General features: G+C 39.9%; 2 protein-coding genes and 1 long non-coding RNA gene across 10 annotated transcripts; 2 read left to right on the top strand and 1 right to left on the bottom strand.

Moving 5' to 3' along the window:
* Positions 1-275: 275 nt before the first annotated feature.
* LOC117596899 (uncharacterized) lies at positions 276-5,163 on the bottom strand. The gene is made up of 3 exons (XR_004577888.2): positions 5,041-5,163; positions 4,055-4,201; positions 276-885 (listed from the first exon to the last, which is right to left on the bottom strand). It is a non-coding gene; the product is annotated as an uncharacterized LOC117596899 (long non-coding RNA).
* znf451 (zinc finger protein 451) lies at positions 1,180-10,471 on the top strand. 8 transcript variants are annotated; one of them, XM_034303102.2, is made up of 14 exons: positions 1,180-1,324; positions 2,019-2,112; positions 4,099-4,173; positions 5,070-5,183; positions 5,296-5,410; positions 5,568-5,718; positions 6,062-6,188; positions 6,425-6,584; positions 6,712-6,856; positions 7,100-8,607; positions 8,747-8,809; positions 8,937-9,014; positions 9,616-9,694; positions 10,307-10,471. In XM_034303102.2, the coding sequence occupies exons 1-13, from the start codon at positions 1,239-1,241 to the stop codon at positions 9,684-9,686; spliced, it is 2,787 nt and encodes a 928-aa protein (XP_034158993.2). In that variant the 5' UTR covers positions 1,180-1,238; the 3' UTR covers positions 9,687-9,694; positions 10,307-10,471. The 8 variants fall into 8 exon arrangements, 5 of the variants coding, with proteins under 5 accessions (XP_034158993.2, XP_026795179.3, XP_053088734.1 ...); XR_003404258.3 differs by having other exon boundaries at positions 8,917-9,014; positions 9,110-10,471; XR_003404257.3 differs by lacking the exon at positions 9,616-9,694 and having other exon boundaries at positions 8,917-9,014.
* Positions 10,472-10,967: 496 nt separating this feature from the next.
* On the top strand, positions 10,968-15,931 carry bag2 (BCL2 associated athanogene 2). Its single transcript, XM_026939381.3, has 3 exons — positions 10,968-11,560; positions 14,184-14,293; positions 14,390-15,931. Exons 1-3 carry the CDS (start codon positions 11,436-11,438, stop codon positions 14,782-14,784), a joined length of 630 nt encoding a protein of 209 aa, XP_026795182.1. The 5' UTR covers positions 10,968-11,435; the 3' UTR covers positions 14,785-15,931.
* Positions 15,932-15,987: the final 56 nt, after the last annotated feature.

Consider the following 15,987-nt stretch of genomic DNA (forward strand, 5'->3'; position numbering starts at 1 on the left):
CCATCATTTTTATAAACTGCTTCATCCTGGTCAGGGTCAAGGTGAATCCAGAGCCTGTCCTTGGCATACACCCTGTATAGGACACCAGTTCATCCCAGAGCACCATGCACACATACATTCAATAACACCTATGTGCAATTTAGTACAATCCACCTACTGACATGTTTTTGGGAATTGGGACAAAACCAGAGAACCCAGAGGAAAAACATGCACAGAGACTCCACACACAGAGTTACCTGAGATCAGGGTCGAACCCGGGACTGTGAGGAGACAACACTACCTGCTGTACCACCCTGTGAGCCTGCCTACTTCAAAATTATTGTTCTTCCTAATTATGAAGCTGAATTTAGTATATTAGAGCATATGCAGTTAATAAGTCAGATACCAATGTTTGCCACCATTTATGACCCTATAACAATATGTTTAAGTACGTTAAGTTTAAGTTTAAGTACTCATCTGTAGCTTCTTGTGAAATATAGAAAGGTTTGAACATAAAATCTACTGGAACTCCATGGAGTCAATGATATTATGCATCCTAACAAGCTTCACAGTGCCTATGAAGGAAAAACAAAACAACCCCACATCATAGCTCACAAATCCTCCACCATACCTAGCAGTGGGTATTATTATTATTATTATTATTATTATTGTTATTATTTAACATGTATAACCATTCTTCTTTTTCCTCCAGTCACATCTTGGGTTTTTTTGCCAAGAATTTTTTTCTTTCCACCAAACATATATATTCACATATACATAGCCTGTGATATGCTGAAATCTATAACATTTTTTATTCATGACCAGGTTTCCGACTCCTCACAGACCTGTGTCGCAAAGTCCCTCGGACGTCATCGCGTTCCGTGACGTCACTTCAAGATGGCGACGCTGAAACGTAAAAACAAGAAATAACAGTTTAAGTGAATTAACGTTTTTAATCAGTGTTTTGGGTTACTGTCTATATTTGGAATTGCTAAATACTTTGATAATTGAAATGGTAAATCGCTTTTTTTTTATCAAACTGCTCTTTCATGTCATTTATCACATTTTCTAAAAATAAATAAATAAATAAAATAATTAAGCACTAACCAAACAACTGTTTAATTCCGGTTTTTGTGTACAGTGAGTATTCATTTTACACGAGAATCTCGCCCCTCTCAATATGGCTGACGCGTTGACGTATGATGGTAGCTAGCATCAACGGCTAAGTGCTGCAATTATCCTGCGCGCTCTAGCGAAGGATGACTTTTACTTTGAAAACTCGCTGTGCGTGTGTGTGTGTGTGTTCTATCAGCACTAACGCCACCACAACTGTAAATCAAAGCGGGTATGTTTTCTAACACCTTCATCTACATTCTGTTTCTTCTTTTTATAGTCGTGGTTCTGTTTGTTATGTTATGACGCTGGTATTAAATGTATGTGAATGTGAAAACAGAAGGATGAGCTTGTTTTTCAGCACTTCATCATGATAACTAGTCAGTAATAATGGTATAGACTTGAGCTAAGGAAGCTAGCTGGCTAGCGAACTAGCCAAGTTCATGTGTTTTGGTGGGTAAAGTGTAACATTAGACACGAAATGTTAGCATTAAGCAGCGTTTAGCATGTAAACTCAGTGGTATTACTGCTAAATAAGGAGTTGTTATTAAGCAGAGCCAAGTTTATAACGCGCCTTTTAGTATATTAATACTGCCAATATTACAAATTACCTCTGCTGAAAAAAGCAATAGAAACCATTACAGATATTCTAATGGTTTCCACTACAAATACCATCACAAACCATCAGCCAACCATTAAAACATTACAGGTCCTTAATGGTATCCACTAGACATAACATGCCAACAAATTACTAGCAGAGACCCACAGGATTGTTTTTTTCTATTAAAACCAATACAATAACCATTAAAACCATTACAAATTCTCTGAGGGTTTCTGTTGTTATCTTCAGCAGGGACTGTCAGTCTGACAGGTAAAGCATTTATCCACAGCACTAAAATGCTCCTGTGTTGTTTTTTTCTTCACAGATCTGAAACTCAGGAACTAACAAACACACACAGGACAATGTCCACTAATGCAGGCACTGAAGACACAGAGGAAGATGATGTTGAATTTGTGTCTGTAAGTGCAATGCAGTACTAAGTTTAACATAACATTCGATACTGACACACACTGATGAAATCCTCACCTCTATCACATAAACATTTCTATTTCCACACAAAGGTTTACCATTACCAAGAACTGCTCCATAATGTTTTATTTAACAGCAGTAGAAGCTGCACTGAGCAGTTTCCCCTTAATCGATGTGCACACGATTACATCTAGGCTTGTACCTACTGCAACCTCTTTTTGCCAAAATAACAGCACAGAGTCTTCTCCTCCTATAATACCTGAATAATATTAGAGAACACAGACCAAGGGATCTGAGACCGGTCTACAATACACAATCTCTCCACACCCTCCAGGTTTCTTGCTCCTCTCTTGTGGATTCTTATCTTAAGCTTACCCCACAGGTTTAGATCAAGGGTCAGGTATGACCATGTCAAAAGCTTGAAGCAAGCCCAAGCAAACCCATCAGAAAAAGAGCGAAAACATTAAGTGTGGCCAAATCAACTAGTTTGTGCATTCTCAGCAAGAAAAAACACACTAGTGTGCTCGGGAATCACCAAAAGGCCCAGAAGACCACGGAAAACAACTGTGGATGACAGAAGAATTCTTTCCCTGGTAAACAAAAACTCCTTCACAACAGTTAGCCAGATCAAGAACACCCTCCAGGAGCTAGGTGTATCTGTGTCAAAGTCAACAATCAAGAGAAGACTTCACAAGAGTAAATACTGATGGTTTCCCACAACATGTAAAAGCCTCAAAACCAGAAGACCAGATTAGATTTGCCAAAAACATCTTTAAAAAGTCTGTACAGTTCTGGAACAACACCCTATGGACAGATGAGACAAAGATCAGCTTGTACCAGATTGATGAGAAGAGAGGAATATGGAGAAGTGAAGGAACTGCTCGTGAGCCGAAGCATACCACTTGATCTTATGGCGTGGACATGTATGAATACAACGTTTCCCTTTGTATTTATTGATGATGTAACTGCTGACAGAAGCAGCCAGGTGAATTCACAGTGCAGATGGACAATGACCCGAAGCATCCTTTGATGGCAACCCAAGACTTTTTAAGTCAAAGAAATGGAATGATCTACAATGGCCAAGTCAAGCGCCATCCATGATGCAGTTGTATCTTCGTGGCAGAGGTAGCCTGATTTTCATTTATAATTTAAAACCTTCATAGTGCCTTTGGAAGAAAAACAGCCTCACATCATCACAGAACCTCCATCATACCTGACAGTGTCGATTAGGTTCTTTTCCATATAACCACCCTTCTTTTTACTCCAAGCCCAACTTGGGTGTTTGTTGCCAGAAAGCTTTATTTGTTTATTTATTTACTTATTGTCCAGTCAAAGTTCAACTAGCGCTTCCCCAAAAAAGTGTGAAAGCACCCTAAGGCTGTATTTAGAGCCAGGAAGGCAGAGAGTCATGTCCAAATCAAAAGCGTGCTCTGAATGCTGCCTTCTGAGGTCACTCAAAAGATCTCGTAGATATATCCTACGCTGTCCTACATATCCCAGAATCCTGTCTGTCAGTCAGTGTAGGAGAGAGGGTGCAGTTTGTAGACAGAAAATTATTAGTAATTATTATTTTTTTTTAACCTTAAGATTTTATTTCTAATGAGAAATGACTGGTGTCGTCGCAGTATTAACCCCCAGGATGCTTTATTTCATGTCACTTTTTAAATTTAGTGACCATTAGTGTATGCTGGTAATCTAGCAGTGTGGTGGCGTATGTTTCCTTTTAAGGCTGTTTCCTTACAGGTGTGTTTACAGCTATCAAAGAGCTGCCTTATAAAGTGAGATAATGAACAGCAAGGCACACCTTAAATGAAATATAGTAGCGTCATTCTCTTTAATGATTAGCAGAAAATAAACTGAGAATTATCTATAAAGCAAGTCTGTTCAGTCATGTTGTATCAGCCAAAGGTCTCATCTGGGTCATGTACAAACCATATTAGTGAAATGTGACCGTAAATCTCTTCTTCTCCTTTCAGGAGGGTCCTCTTAGGCCTGTTCTGGAGTGCATCGACCTGCTGAGTGACGGAGAGGATGATGCAGGAGTGTGTACGGTGTGTGTCATACATCCAGGGCAGATCACTGATGGCATAGAAATGTCACTGTTAGGAGTTGTTGAACCATCTGATTAAATATAGAACATATAGGATAAAATATAAAGAAATGTAATAGAAAACATACATTGCTTTAGAAGATGTGGTTTAATTACAGTTTGCACACTACTGGCAATTAAATATGGATAGATTTTAACAAGCGTTCAGTCGAATACCTAAATCTTTGCATTTTAATGACACATTCATTATCCACACTCAGACTAGTATTTTATTAAAGGCAAGTGCACTTGATTGGTGAACCGAATACTCTACAGTAATATCTGTCTTACAGTTTATAGTAAATAGTGTTTGTATCTACTATAGGATAAGTGCTAGACAGTATCCTAACTGTTTCATTCCAGTTGTTTTATTATTTGTATAGCACTTTTAACAATAGACATTGTCACAAAGCTACAAAAGCTTTACAGATATCCGGATGTTGATTTATATTTAGATCCCTAATGAGAAAGCCAGAGGTGACAGCATCAAAATAAAACTCTGAGACAATATGAGGAAGAAACCCTGAGAGGAACCACACTACCAGACTTAAAAGGGAACCCATTCTCTTCTGGGTGGCGCTGGCTAAAGGCATTATAAATCATTACAGTATACAGGTGTAGTAGAGTAAAAACAAAACAGTATTAACTGTTTTGAAAGGATGGTCAGTATGAGCATATTGTGAATAAGAGTTCTGGGATGAGCACAGAATAAATATTTCTCCCTCCAGCTACATCTGTTTTCTAATCTTTAGAGTATTTAACTTGAACCTTTTTCTTGATGTTAATACATTGTGTTCAAAAGCATCTACAATTCCAATAATCATCTTACTTTCCCGCCTTTTTACATGAAATTGCTAGATTGAGGAGCAGGTGGACAGACAGAAGGCTCAAGCAGCTTCAACCTTGGACAGACTGGCTCGCCAGGTAGCTGTGGAGAAACAGGAGCGGGCAGAAAAATGCAAAGCCTTTAAGGTCTGTACTTGTGAACATAAAAAAAAAAAGATTAAACTTTACTGACAATTTTACTGACAAACTGGCATGTTTTCAGCATGTATTAAGGTCCATGCTTGTATTTGTCTCTTAGGAGAAGATGATCTCGCAGCAAGCTCACGGCCGTCGTGAGTTGGCAGTGAGTCGATGCAGCAATGAGGACAGCAGTGATGCCAAACGCTGCGTGGACATCTGGCTGAAAATGCCAGGTCGATATTACCTTACATAGCTTACAGAAAGTTGGTGGAGAAGCGTTGTGTGTCATTGTGCAAAACAAGTATCATGGCATAGTACAACATGCTGAAAATTTTAGTTTTGTGTAAAACAGAACATGACTGTGAATTCTTCAAACTGCTTTTCCTTCAGGATTAAAGCCTGGTATCCTCAATACTGGCATGGGCTGGAGGCGCAGACCTGCTCCCAATCCCTCCTTAAGGTCCGCCCCTCAAACCTGCCCTGTCATTAACTGTGGACGGGTATATGAAAATGTCCCTCTGCTTGAGGGTCACCTTAAAAGGTAAGTGTTTTACATTTATATAAGTTGGCTTGTTCCCATGTGTACCTCTGTTTACCTGCCAGATGAACCAATTGACATATGAAACTTGTTGCATAGGTGATTTGAACTCACTGATATTAACTAAACTCTCATTAGTAATCTTTTAGAATTATATCAAACATATACTGTGTTTCTGTGTACTGTGGGGAACTTCAAATTATTCCTCTTCAGGGTTGGCAGGTCTAGACTTATATGGCCAAAGAATGTAAAACTTTATTTTGTATAGCCGTGATTTGTGAGCCATTACAAGTCTGTATGTTCCTAAATACATATGTTAATATTCTTATTTGTGTTGAATTTATAGATTTGACCACTCTCCGTGTGACCCCACTATCACGCTTAAGGGCAGCCCTGCTTCTGTGTACGCATGTGTGGCCTGTGGTCATCATTTTGACACCAAAGAGCATTGGAGAATGCATCTGGACTTACAGGTTTGCCTTTTTTCCGTTAATCGTACTTAATGGATGATACATCTTTCATGCTAAATGATTAAATGGGAGCAGATACCAGTCTGCTGATTGTGATGGTAATCAGCCAATTATTTTGCAAAAGTGACAAATGAAATGTCAGTGTCATCCACTTTAATTTAATTTGAAATACTTCAGAATGTTTCTTTAAGATGTCAGCACCGCTGAAGTGAAGCTGTTATGTTTGATTGCCACTACAGTTGTCCTCCTCTAATGCTGGTGGTCATGACAGCACTCAGACCTGCCAGTTGATTGTTTGCTTCGCTTGCCCTGCCTGTTTCCTCCTCTTTAACATCAAAGATGAGTGTCTCCAGCACATGACAGCCAAAAACCACTTCACTCAGTCTGTCTGTCTACACGGTTAGTGATGATGCCTTGCTCCACGCTACTCGAGCTACTCACTTATCCCACAGATTGTAAAAATCCTTTACATGGTCAGGGGTAATGAACATTAAAGCTCACTTTTGTGTTTATATTTTTGTAACAGAGATGAAGTCATCAGGGCCAATTCCAGTTCCACGATATGCAAAGAACCGACTAATTGCTTTATGCAAAGATATTGCATTTAGAGTCAGATGCACAGCTTGCTCAAAGGTGCTTACTTCACACATGGAAGCCAAGGCTCACTTCAAGTAAGTTGTGTTTTTTTTTTAAGAATAAATATAAAATCAATAGCAATGACAAACCATGCATGTTTGCAATGGAGTCTTAAGCATTCTGTTTCTATTAATGTTTAATTTGAAACATCTAGACATTTTGTCGCTCTTCTGAATTAAAAAAAAGTCTCTTGGATGAGTGTGCAAACATCTTCAAGATTATATTATTCCAGTTTTTTTACAGTATGTGGTGCTATTGTGCTCTTTCTGCTCTGCCAGTGTGCACTGCAGGCAGGGCTGTGCTATTGCAGAAGCTGATCAAAGTGTGGCTGAGGTCATGAAGCAGCTGATAGTTTTGAGCCAGTGCTCTTCCTGCTCCAAAATCTTCCTACGCCAAAGACAGATAGAGGAACACAGAGAACAAACACAGCACGAGGTGGAGATGATCAGCAGCATGGAGCGAGCACTTCTAGTCTACAGCAACTACAGCGAAATCCGACACAGCCTCAAGGGTACCGCCAGTCACCCCTCTAAACATGCCAATGCAACCAGATCGTCATCGCACAGGGATAAAAGAGACAAAAACGACTGTCTTTGGTCTCCTGCCAAGCGGCAGAGACTCTCCAGCTCGAGTCCTCAAGCTAAGTGTGATAGAGCCTCGAACCTCGCATGGTTCTGCGAGTGTGGCCTGCAGTTCATGGAGGAGGATCAAGCCAGCAAGCATCTTTTAGCAGCCAACCAAATCTTTCACAAGTGTGCCGTCTGTGGCAAGCTAATGGGTGAATCGTCCATCGCTCGTTTGCACATGAGCAGGTTCCATGGTGGCGCTCATCTGTCCAACTTCCTTTTCCACTGCAGACTGTGCAAATTAGACATGCCAAGGATTGAAGAGATCCTGTCTCATGTTGGTGTTTCCCATCAAGGGCACACCTACTATGAAGAAAGAGAAAAAACAAAAGCTGAAAGCTTGTCTTGTCCTTCTCAGAAACCGTCCACTAGGGTAGACAGCAGGCCAGCTGTTTCCAGTCCACATGAAGGCAGAAGCAAGGAACGGTGGCTGTGCCGAATGTGTGAGGACATATTTGACTCTGAAGCGGTGGTGCTCAAGCATTGCAGCGATGTGACCAGTCACAGCTTCCAGAGGTTCGCTTGTGGCCACTGTCCACAGAAGTTCTTCAAAGAGTCGACGCTCCGCCGGCACTGTGCTAATGAGCACAATAATCAGCTGCTCCTTCGCTACTTCTGTGGACTCTGCGACAGCATGCTGTATGACTCTGAGCAGGAGTTCCTAGAGCACTATGAAAACCTGCACAGCAAGGATTACTACCACTTGGACAAAATAGAGAATGGATCTCTTTCAGTCCCAGAGAGTTCTGATGAGGTACCGACAACAAGTAAAAGCCTTCCCCAACTCTGTCCATGCATGGGCTCCCAAAAAGCCAAAGAGGAAACCAAGTCCACCTTTACAAGATGCATGAAGCAGCTGGCCATAGAAGGCAAATGTGGATACGTCTGTCAGCGATGCGCAGCCAAGACAGGCTCTTACGCTGAGATGAAAACACACATGCACTTGAAGCACGAGGCCCTGGGTAAGGACAAAAGCTTCGATGTCGTCTGTGAGTCATGTTCCGAGAGCCACAAGGACGTGCCCAGTTTCCACTCACATTACCATGCCCATCACTGCTTATTGGAACCGTGTATGTCCTCTCGATGTGGTGGATCAAGCAAGGACGACGCCCCGATCACGAAGATTCTGAACGCAGAGGAAATCTCTGCCGAAAAGAATGGTGAGGTTTATCTGAGAATCTCTTAACTGTTTCCAGAGTTAGACCTGCTTTTCAGCAGTTATTAAGAACATAACTCTGAGACATTTCACAAAGTGGGAACAACTGATTATTTTACTCATTGGCCTGTTTCCTTTTCTAGTTGAGGAGTTTCAGGATGTCAAGATAGCCATTGCTTCAACTACCACTTCCAAAGATAATCAGGGTGAATATACAAGAATCTACTATTTCTGGTTATTTTTCTGTTCATGTTATCTGTAGTAAGTATATGGATGTACATTTATAAATATAATTGTATATGTATATTCACAGAACACCTTTTGTTTCCTCAGAGGACATTGACGAGGACATAAAACTGGCTTTGGCTTTAAGTGCAGAAGAAGCGAAGAAGCCAACAGCATTTGACCAAGGTGCGTCAAGTTATTCTTTTGCCTCAATGTGCACATAGTTCCTGAAAGTGTACGACTGAGCTTGCATTCATTAACCGGGTGTTTATTTTTGCCAGCTATATGTCTCTGAAAAGAAGTACCAGCATAACTGTGCAATCAGCTTGGTAAACTCTCACTGGGCTGTTAAAGGGAAAAGAAAGCTTGGGTGATAAGGGGCACTCTTTGAGGCCTTGATTACACGGCATGGTGTTTGGGGCTGTCTGTTAAGTGTCTTAGATGCACTCTTTATCTAGCACTCTATCTAGAGGCAGTTGTGGAAAATGTATTTATACTGAAGAATTAGTCAAAGTTCAGTCAGATTGCTAGAACTCAGATTGGTTAGGAAGTAGAAGTATATATCCAGCTGATAACAAAATCAAGCTCATAGGCTGAGCCAGATTTTTTGCGACAAACCACCAAATTTGTAGGTTCTTGGTTCTGAACCACTTCACTGTAGCTTTATGCTGAGGGTTTTTATTCTTTTCCGCCCCAGTCTCAAGACTGGACCAGGTTTTCTTTTAGAATTGCCCTGTATTTGGTTTCATCCATCTACCCTCAAACCTGATCAGTTTTTTTTTTTAAGTCCCTGCTGATGAAAGGCATTTTGACAACATGATGCTACCACCATCATGTTTCACTTTGAGATTGGTGTGATTCTGAGGGTAAGTGCTTGCACCAGGACTAATTTAGGGGTTTAACAGCAAGAGGGTGAATTCTGCATCAATATGCGATCACAAATTGTTATTCCCACCACCACCACCACCAAACTTCAAACTAAGTCCATTTCAGTTCTAGGTTATAACAATAAAAATGTGGTAAAGTTTCAGAGTGAAAACTTATGCAAGTCATGGTAGAAAGTGCGATGGACAGACTGAGTTGACTAATCATGGAAAAATTACTAGCAAACAGGACTTCTATGTTTCACAAAGGCTAGAGAGGCTTAGCGGCATGTCAGCCATTTTCTGTTAATAACTGCACATCTCATCTTAAGATCAGAATTATTTATATTAATCGAGATTCACTGGTGAAAGATTCCTGAAAATAAACTGGAACCTATATGAAATATTCTCACTGCATGGTTCATACATAGGTTAACTATTCCTTTTCTCTATGTCCACCATTTTGTGTGACCATTTTGTCCCCACTTGCTAATTATTAGAACAGTTTTTTGTCTTTGGTACATTAATGCACCCTCTATTTCCTTCACATATATGACATGTACATGGGAATTACTTGATATCTAATTTTCTTTTCCAATTTCCTCATTTTGACAGAGCTGGAAGAGGCTCTGAAGAGAAGCCTGGTGGACTTTTGATCAGAAGCTACACACATACACACCATTTGTCCTTTATTTTCATGTTGTTTATGTAGCGACTGTAAGCTGTTAAATATTTTTTTGTGAATGTGTTCTGAGGAGTAAATAAAGAAAACTAAGCCTAGGTGTTAACTTCATTTAAACTTAGCCCTGAACAACATATATATTCATCTTTATAATTAACATGAACTTCAATGAGATCCAGACTCCATTTTTGTGAAATTCTGAGTTGAATTATTTTTTAGTTTAAACTGCTCTCATTAACATGTTGGTCTGTTAACACTTTGGTGTTACTCACAATGCTGTTCGACTACATGCAGTTACTGGGGCCAGTGGGATTTAGCCCTTGCTTAATCTCTACCTAAAACTAGCAATGCAGCAGCACTTTAGTCCTTTAATCTGTCTGCCTCATCTTTTCTAATCAGTACCATGGTGCTGATCATCCCATAGATCGCTAACTAACTGAAATTATGGAAATTTGAGTTTGCTGTCTTCACTATTTCTAGTTTGGACTTATCATTGGAAAATGAATGAGTGAAAAAAAGTAGTTTTTTGCTCTTTTGTTTTAAGGAGCTAACAGAGAAACCTGACCCTTATATGTGAGATATGTTATATTAATACTGTATATGCTTCTGTACCTGTGCTAGCAATGTCCTGCTGTGACATCAGTGCAGCAACCAAGTGCTAACTTGTCACAGAAATAATGAAAATACAGCACTAAACAACACATTAGCACAAGAACAACTAAAAACACTATACATATTTGAGTAGAAACATATTTAATCCGTTTCAGGGTGGACCTTTAACTACCTCACACACTACAATGATTCCTCTGAAGGGTCTTAGTAAGAATCCCACCCTTTTTCCTTGTAACACTCCTCCGGTCTTGAGGAGTGTGTGGAGTGTGAGTTTACCTCTGGGAAGTTCCAGCCCATGTTTGGAGATGTTCCTCAGGGCCACTGTCCATCAAGGAAACCGCTAGAAAGCACTGGAGTGAATATGAGGAGAGAGGAAATACCACTGCACGTCGTCCATTAAGAGATCTGCGCTCTCTCTCACACACACACAGTCGGACACAGAGTGCTATCATGGCTCAGGCTAAAATCAGCGCCAGAGTCAACACTGACACCGCTAAAGGCAAATTCAGCAGGTCTGTGTCGATGGCAGACCGCTCCATGCGCTTACTGGAGAGTCTTGATGAAATTGAAATGAGGTAAGTACATGGCTTTGACTTTACACCTTTGTATCAGTGGTATTTTACAGCCTAAACACCAAATAGGCTACATATGACTTCTGACAAGGATGTTACTACTTATCCTGAGACTTTATTATTCCTAAATGATATATGAGTGGACGCTGTAACTCTTATTAAGACTTATGTTACAGACAAAACTTGTTGACATGAGTAAAGCAGCTGCTATTAATACCATATGCAAGGCGAGGTGAACTGAAGGCATTAGCCTACACCAGAGTTCCACATGTCCAGCCATGAAGGGCTACACAGCTTGAACACTTTCCTGCTCTATAACATCTGATTCAATCAGCTTTTTTATGTGGTAATGCAGGGAAATCATCCCGCTGTGCTACTCCTCCATGGCTGCATGAATAAGAGTTTAAATATCATACAAAAACATCATACAGTTTATACAGTTGATCCAGTTATATAAGCCTGGCTTATCTTCCTAGGGCCTCTTCCAGGTTTTTCAGTCTCAAAAGTTTCGGCTTTTACTGTCTGTTAAAGTGGACCTAAAAGGGAACTTCGAATAATCTCGGTGCTTTTGGGGTTCACAATACAGTGGACTCAAAAGGGGACTCGATTCTCTTTCTGGACATTTTACCCACAATTTCTTCAGAACTCAAAGCCCATTTGTGTTGTTGTTGTTCTGCTTCTTTTAACTGCTCCCGTTAAGGGGTCACCACAGCAGATTACTGGTCCGCATATTTGATTTGGCACAGTTTTTACGCCGTTTCTGATGCAACCCTCCCCAATTTTATCCGAGACTTTTATTGGGAACGGCACTGGGGTTGGTTCCCTGGCCGGGAATCGAATCGAGGCCACGGCGGCGAGAGCACCGTGGCCTAATCACTAGTTCTCCAGGGACCCCTCAAAGCCCATTTGTGTAACCCTGAATTATGGCTATCATTCAAAATGGTTATTTGAAACAATTCTATCATTTGGATGTGTATTGAAAAATAGAGAAAGGGAAAAAAAACGAACTGAATTCAAATACCAGAAGCTTCTGGAAAAAAAAGGGAACACAATGAGGAGACGGATCTTCTTACAGAACTCACGCTTCATGCCACAGACCTACTTATAACTCTTATGAGAGGTTCGCAAAGACAAAAGCCATACATATATTCCAACTATTTTCTCTTGTCACTGACACATTATTACTGCCTGAAAAGCATAATTGCAATAAAATAATTGCAAATTGCCTTTGTTAGTTCTCATTTTGCTACCCAACACTCAGACCATGTGATTTTTCCACTTTGCTTTTCTGCGTGAGGTGACAGAAAACTGCAGGTACATAAATAACAGCAAGCCTCAAGCTCTTAAGCCAACATGCAAAATGTCAAGAACTTTGTTTTTCACAAGACAAATCAAGTGGACCACAAAATGAACCACAAATGAGACCAACCACCTGTCGAAGCTGAGTACGGTTTGCTTGTGGGCCATGTTTGAGGGGTCTGAGTTCACGTGTTGTGTTCACATATGCATTAAAAAAATGCTCAATCATTGATCAGAGACCACTTGGAATGCTAAAATGGACCGCTTATTGTGAACAGAGTAAAACACACTCCCCTTGCGTTGCGGTTGTTACTGTTTTCTGAATTAAAATATGATTATATGTATGTTGTATACTATTCCAAGGACAGAGTTCATCTTTCAGCTTTCAGAGTTCATCAGAGCACCACACATACTCCATGTCAGCAGGAGTTATACTGTCGAGATCAAGCACATTTTGTTTATGTGAACGGCAAGCAGAGCTGAGATCTGATACAGTAATGTGACGAATGTAAATCATAGCATGACAAAGTGATAATAACAGACTAATACTACAAACTCATTCTGCTTTACAGAGGAATGTGTGCATTACAAAAGCTTAAAATGTATTTCTTCAGGCAAGGCAAGAACATGTGCATCGAATACATTTAACCATAAAAGGGAAATTTTATTCCTTTTGTTTGTTTAAAGGCTTCACTGATTATTTGTCATCGCTGGAAAAAAAGAAGATATTTGCATATCTTAGGATAAACTTAGGATAAAAGCAAATATACATATAAATGATTTCAATGTCAGTGCTGAGAATGCTAATAAAACACAAATTAAGTGGTACGCTTCACTTTGAAAGTTTCCACATCTCCAAAATCCCAGATTAACCCCTCCAGGTTGGCACTATGGCAGTGCGGCTTCATTTGTGGTTATACAGGACATTCCATATTTTTCAGTCTAGTGGAGTTCTTAATCATCCATTTGTAAAATGATTTATTTGTCTTTAATCTTTAATAAATACAATTTGGGGTTACCAGCATATCTCGGCATTTTTACCGTTCACCCTTGTTCACTACTGTCTCTTTATGTCAAAAAAGTGTTCATAAATGCACTGGTTAAAGTAGATAATTGAATTAGCTTAACATTTATGTTGTTTGAATGCTTTACCTTAAGACATTTACTGTACAAGTTACAAAATTTGCTTGCAAATCCATTGTTAATTGCTAGTCCAATAATTCCTATTTTAGAGTTTGATGTTGTGTACATGTAATTTCATATCCTGAAAAATGGCCTGTGTAAAATGGATTTATAAACAGAGGTTTAACCATTGTGTGTGTTTCAGGGTGGAGGCACTAAGGGAAGCGGCCACAGCTATGGAACACGAGAGGGAAAGCTTACTCGAAATGATCCAGTCCATTCAGAACAGCCAGGAAATGCGAACCATTTGTGATGGTAAGGCCACACATTAAACAAACCCCTTGTGAATTGTCAAGAGTATAGAACCATAAGTGCGGAACTGAGACACACCCTGCTTTTCTCCACCCCCAGGAGAGCGAGAAGAACTCACTCTGACTGCTAATAGACTCATGGGCCGGACACTGACAGTGACCGTCTCTGTAGACACCATCCGAAACCCACAGCAGGAAGATGCGCTGAGGACAGCTACGGCCATCATCGATGAGATCGCTGCTAAAGTGCTCGACGACATGGAGAGCGCGAGGAAGAAGCTGCAGGCTCTTCACGCCGCCTGCCTCACAGAGGCATCGTTTGTTCCCATTGACCAGAAATTCCAGAGCATTGTGATCAGCTGCGCACTGGAAGACCAGAAGAAAATCAAGCGGCGACTCGAGACACTCATACGGAACATGGACAATGCAGAGAAAACCATTAAGATCATGGATAACCAGAAAGTGGATGAGTCCAAAAGTGCCAATGGCAAATGATGACATGGGGTTTGGGCAGCACCACCTTTGTGGAGCGCCTAACTAGCATGTGCCTTCATTAATCACTGGGATCATCACAACTTTTCATTTCTCACCATGTTTGTATGCTACACTTATATAGTCTTTTGGACTTTTAATTAAATTATCAGTAACGGAAACACACTAAATATTTTATTTGATGCATTCTAAAGGGCAACTTGATTAAAATGAGAGAACTGAAAAATGTCAGTTAATTTAAATAGTAAGTCAAGGTAACAGAATGTATCATACACATAAAAACGGTCTTTAAAACTTGGATAAGTTGTGATACGTCACGAAGATGTACCACAATTCCAATTTTTTTCTACTTAAATATATTTTTGGCTATTTCTATTAATTGTGTTCTATTAACGAAACCCACAAAAGTGTTGAAACATCTTTGAGATTAACAAGAAAATAGGCTACTAGTTTGTGTACATTTTGAGTCTTATGCACATCTGTAGTTGAGATTAATTATGAACTTTCCAGTGTTTTCCAGGGCAGAATGGGTTTTTAAAACAAAACAAAACACAACACACCTGGCTTAGGCCACGCCCACTTCAGGCTTTAATCCGATTACAGATACAGATAGCATTATTTTGCTAATACACCCTGATGTATAGGATATATTTTGAGCTGCACATGGTATGCACACACTGAGGGCTCAAATTAGACCACATCTACCATCATGCTCGAGTGGAATTCTTCATAAGGCTGTTAAGATTGTCATATGGTATAGAACAATGCTTGTCACTGTTCTGCTTGTCACTAAGGAACAAATTGCTCAAAGTGAAGGAGTGTTCGAGAATCCTTTGTAAATGGAAATAGGATCGCGTCTGAGTGCTAAGTGCTGTCAACTAGCCACTGATCATACAAATATAACACTTGAAAGTTTTTCTAGTGTCTAATATCGCAGCATTCACCTTAAATCTGTTACAGTTTCAGCTTAATGATCCTGCAAAATTTGAATGCATTTCCAGAAAAAGTTGATTTGACATAATCGTTTTTTTTCCATGCTAGTTTCATGCTATGTTTTTGAAGTTCATTTTAAATAATTAATAATGCACAGTGTGACAATGTAGTTCGTTCCCATCATGAATACAGCTTAGACAGGTTTAAACAGTACAGGTTTTCAAGCAAGCGTGCTCAAACATTAATATATAAACTATCTTGTTAAATGGAGAC

Source organism: Pangasianodon hypophthalmus, chromosome 3 (assembly GCF_027358585.1).
Source record: "Pangasianodon hypophthalmus isolate fPanHyp1 chromosome 3, fPanHyp1.pri, whole genome shotgun sequence".
NCBI classification, from domain to species: Eukaryota; Metazoa; Chordata; class Actinopteri; order Siluriformes; family Pangasiidae; genus Pangasianodon; species Pangasianodon hypophthalmus.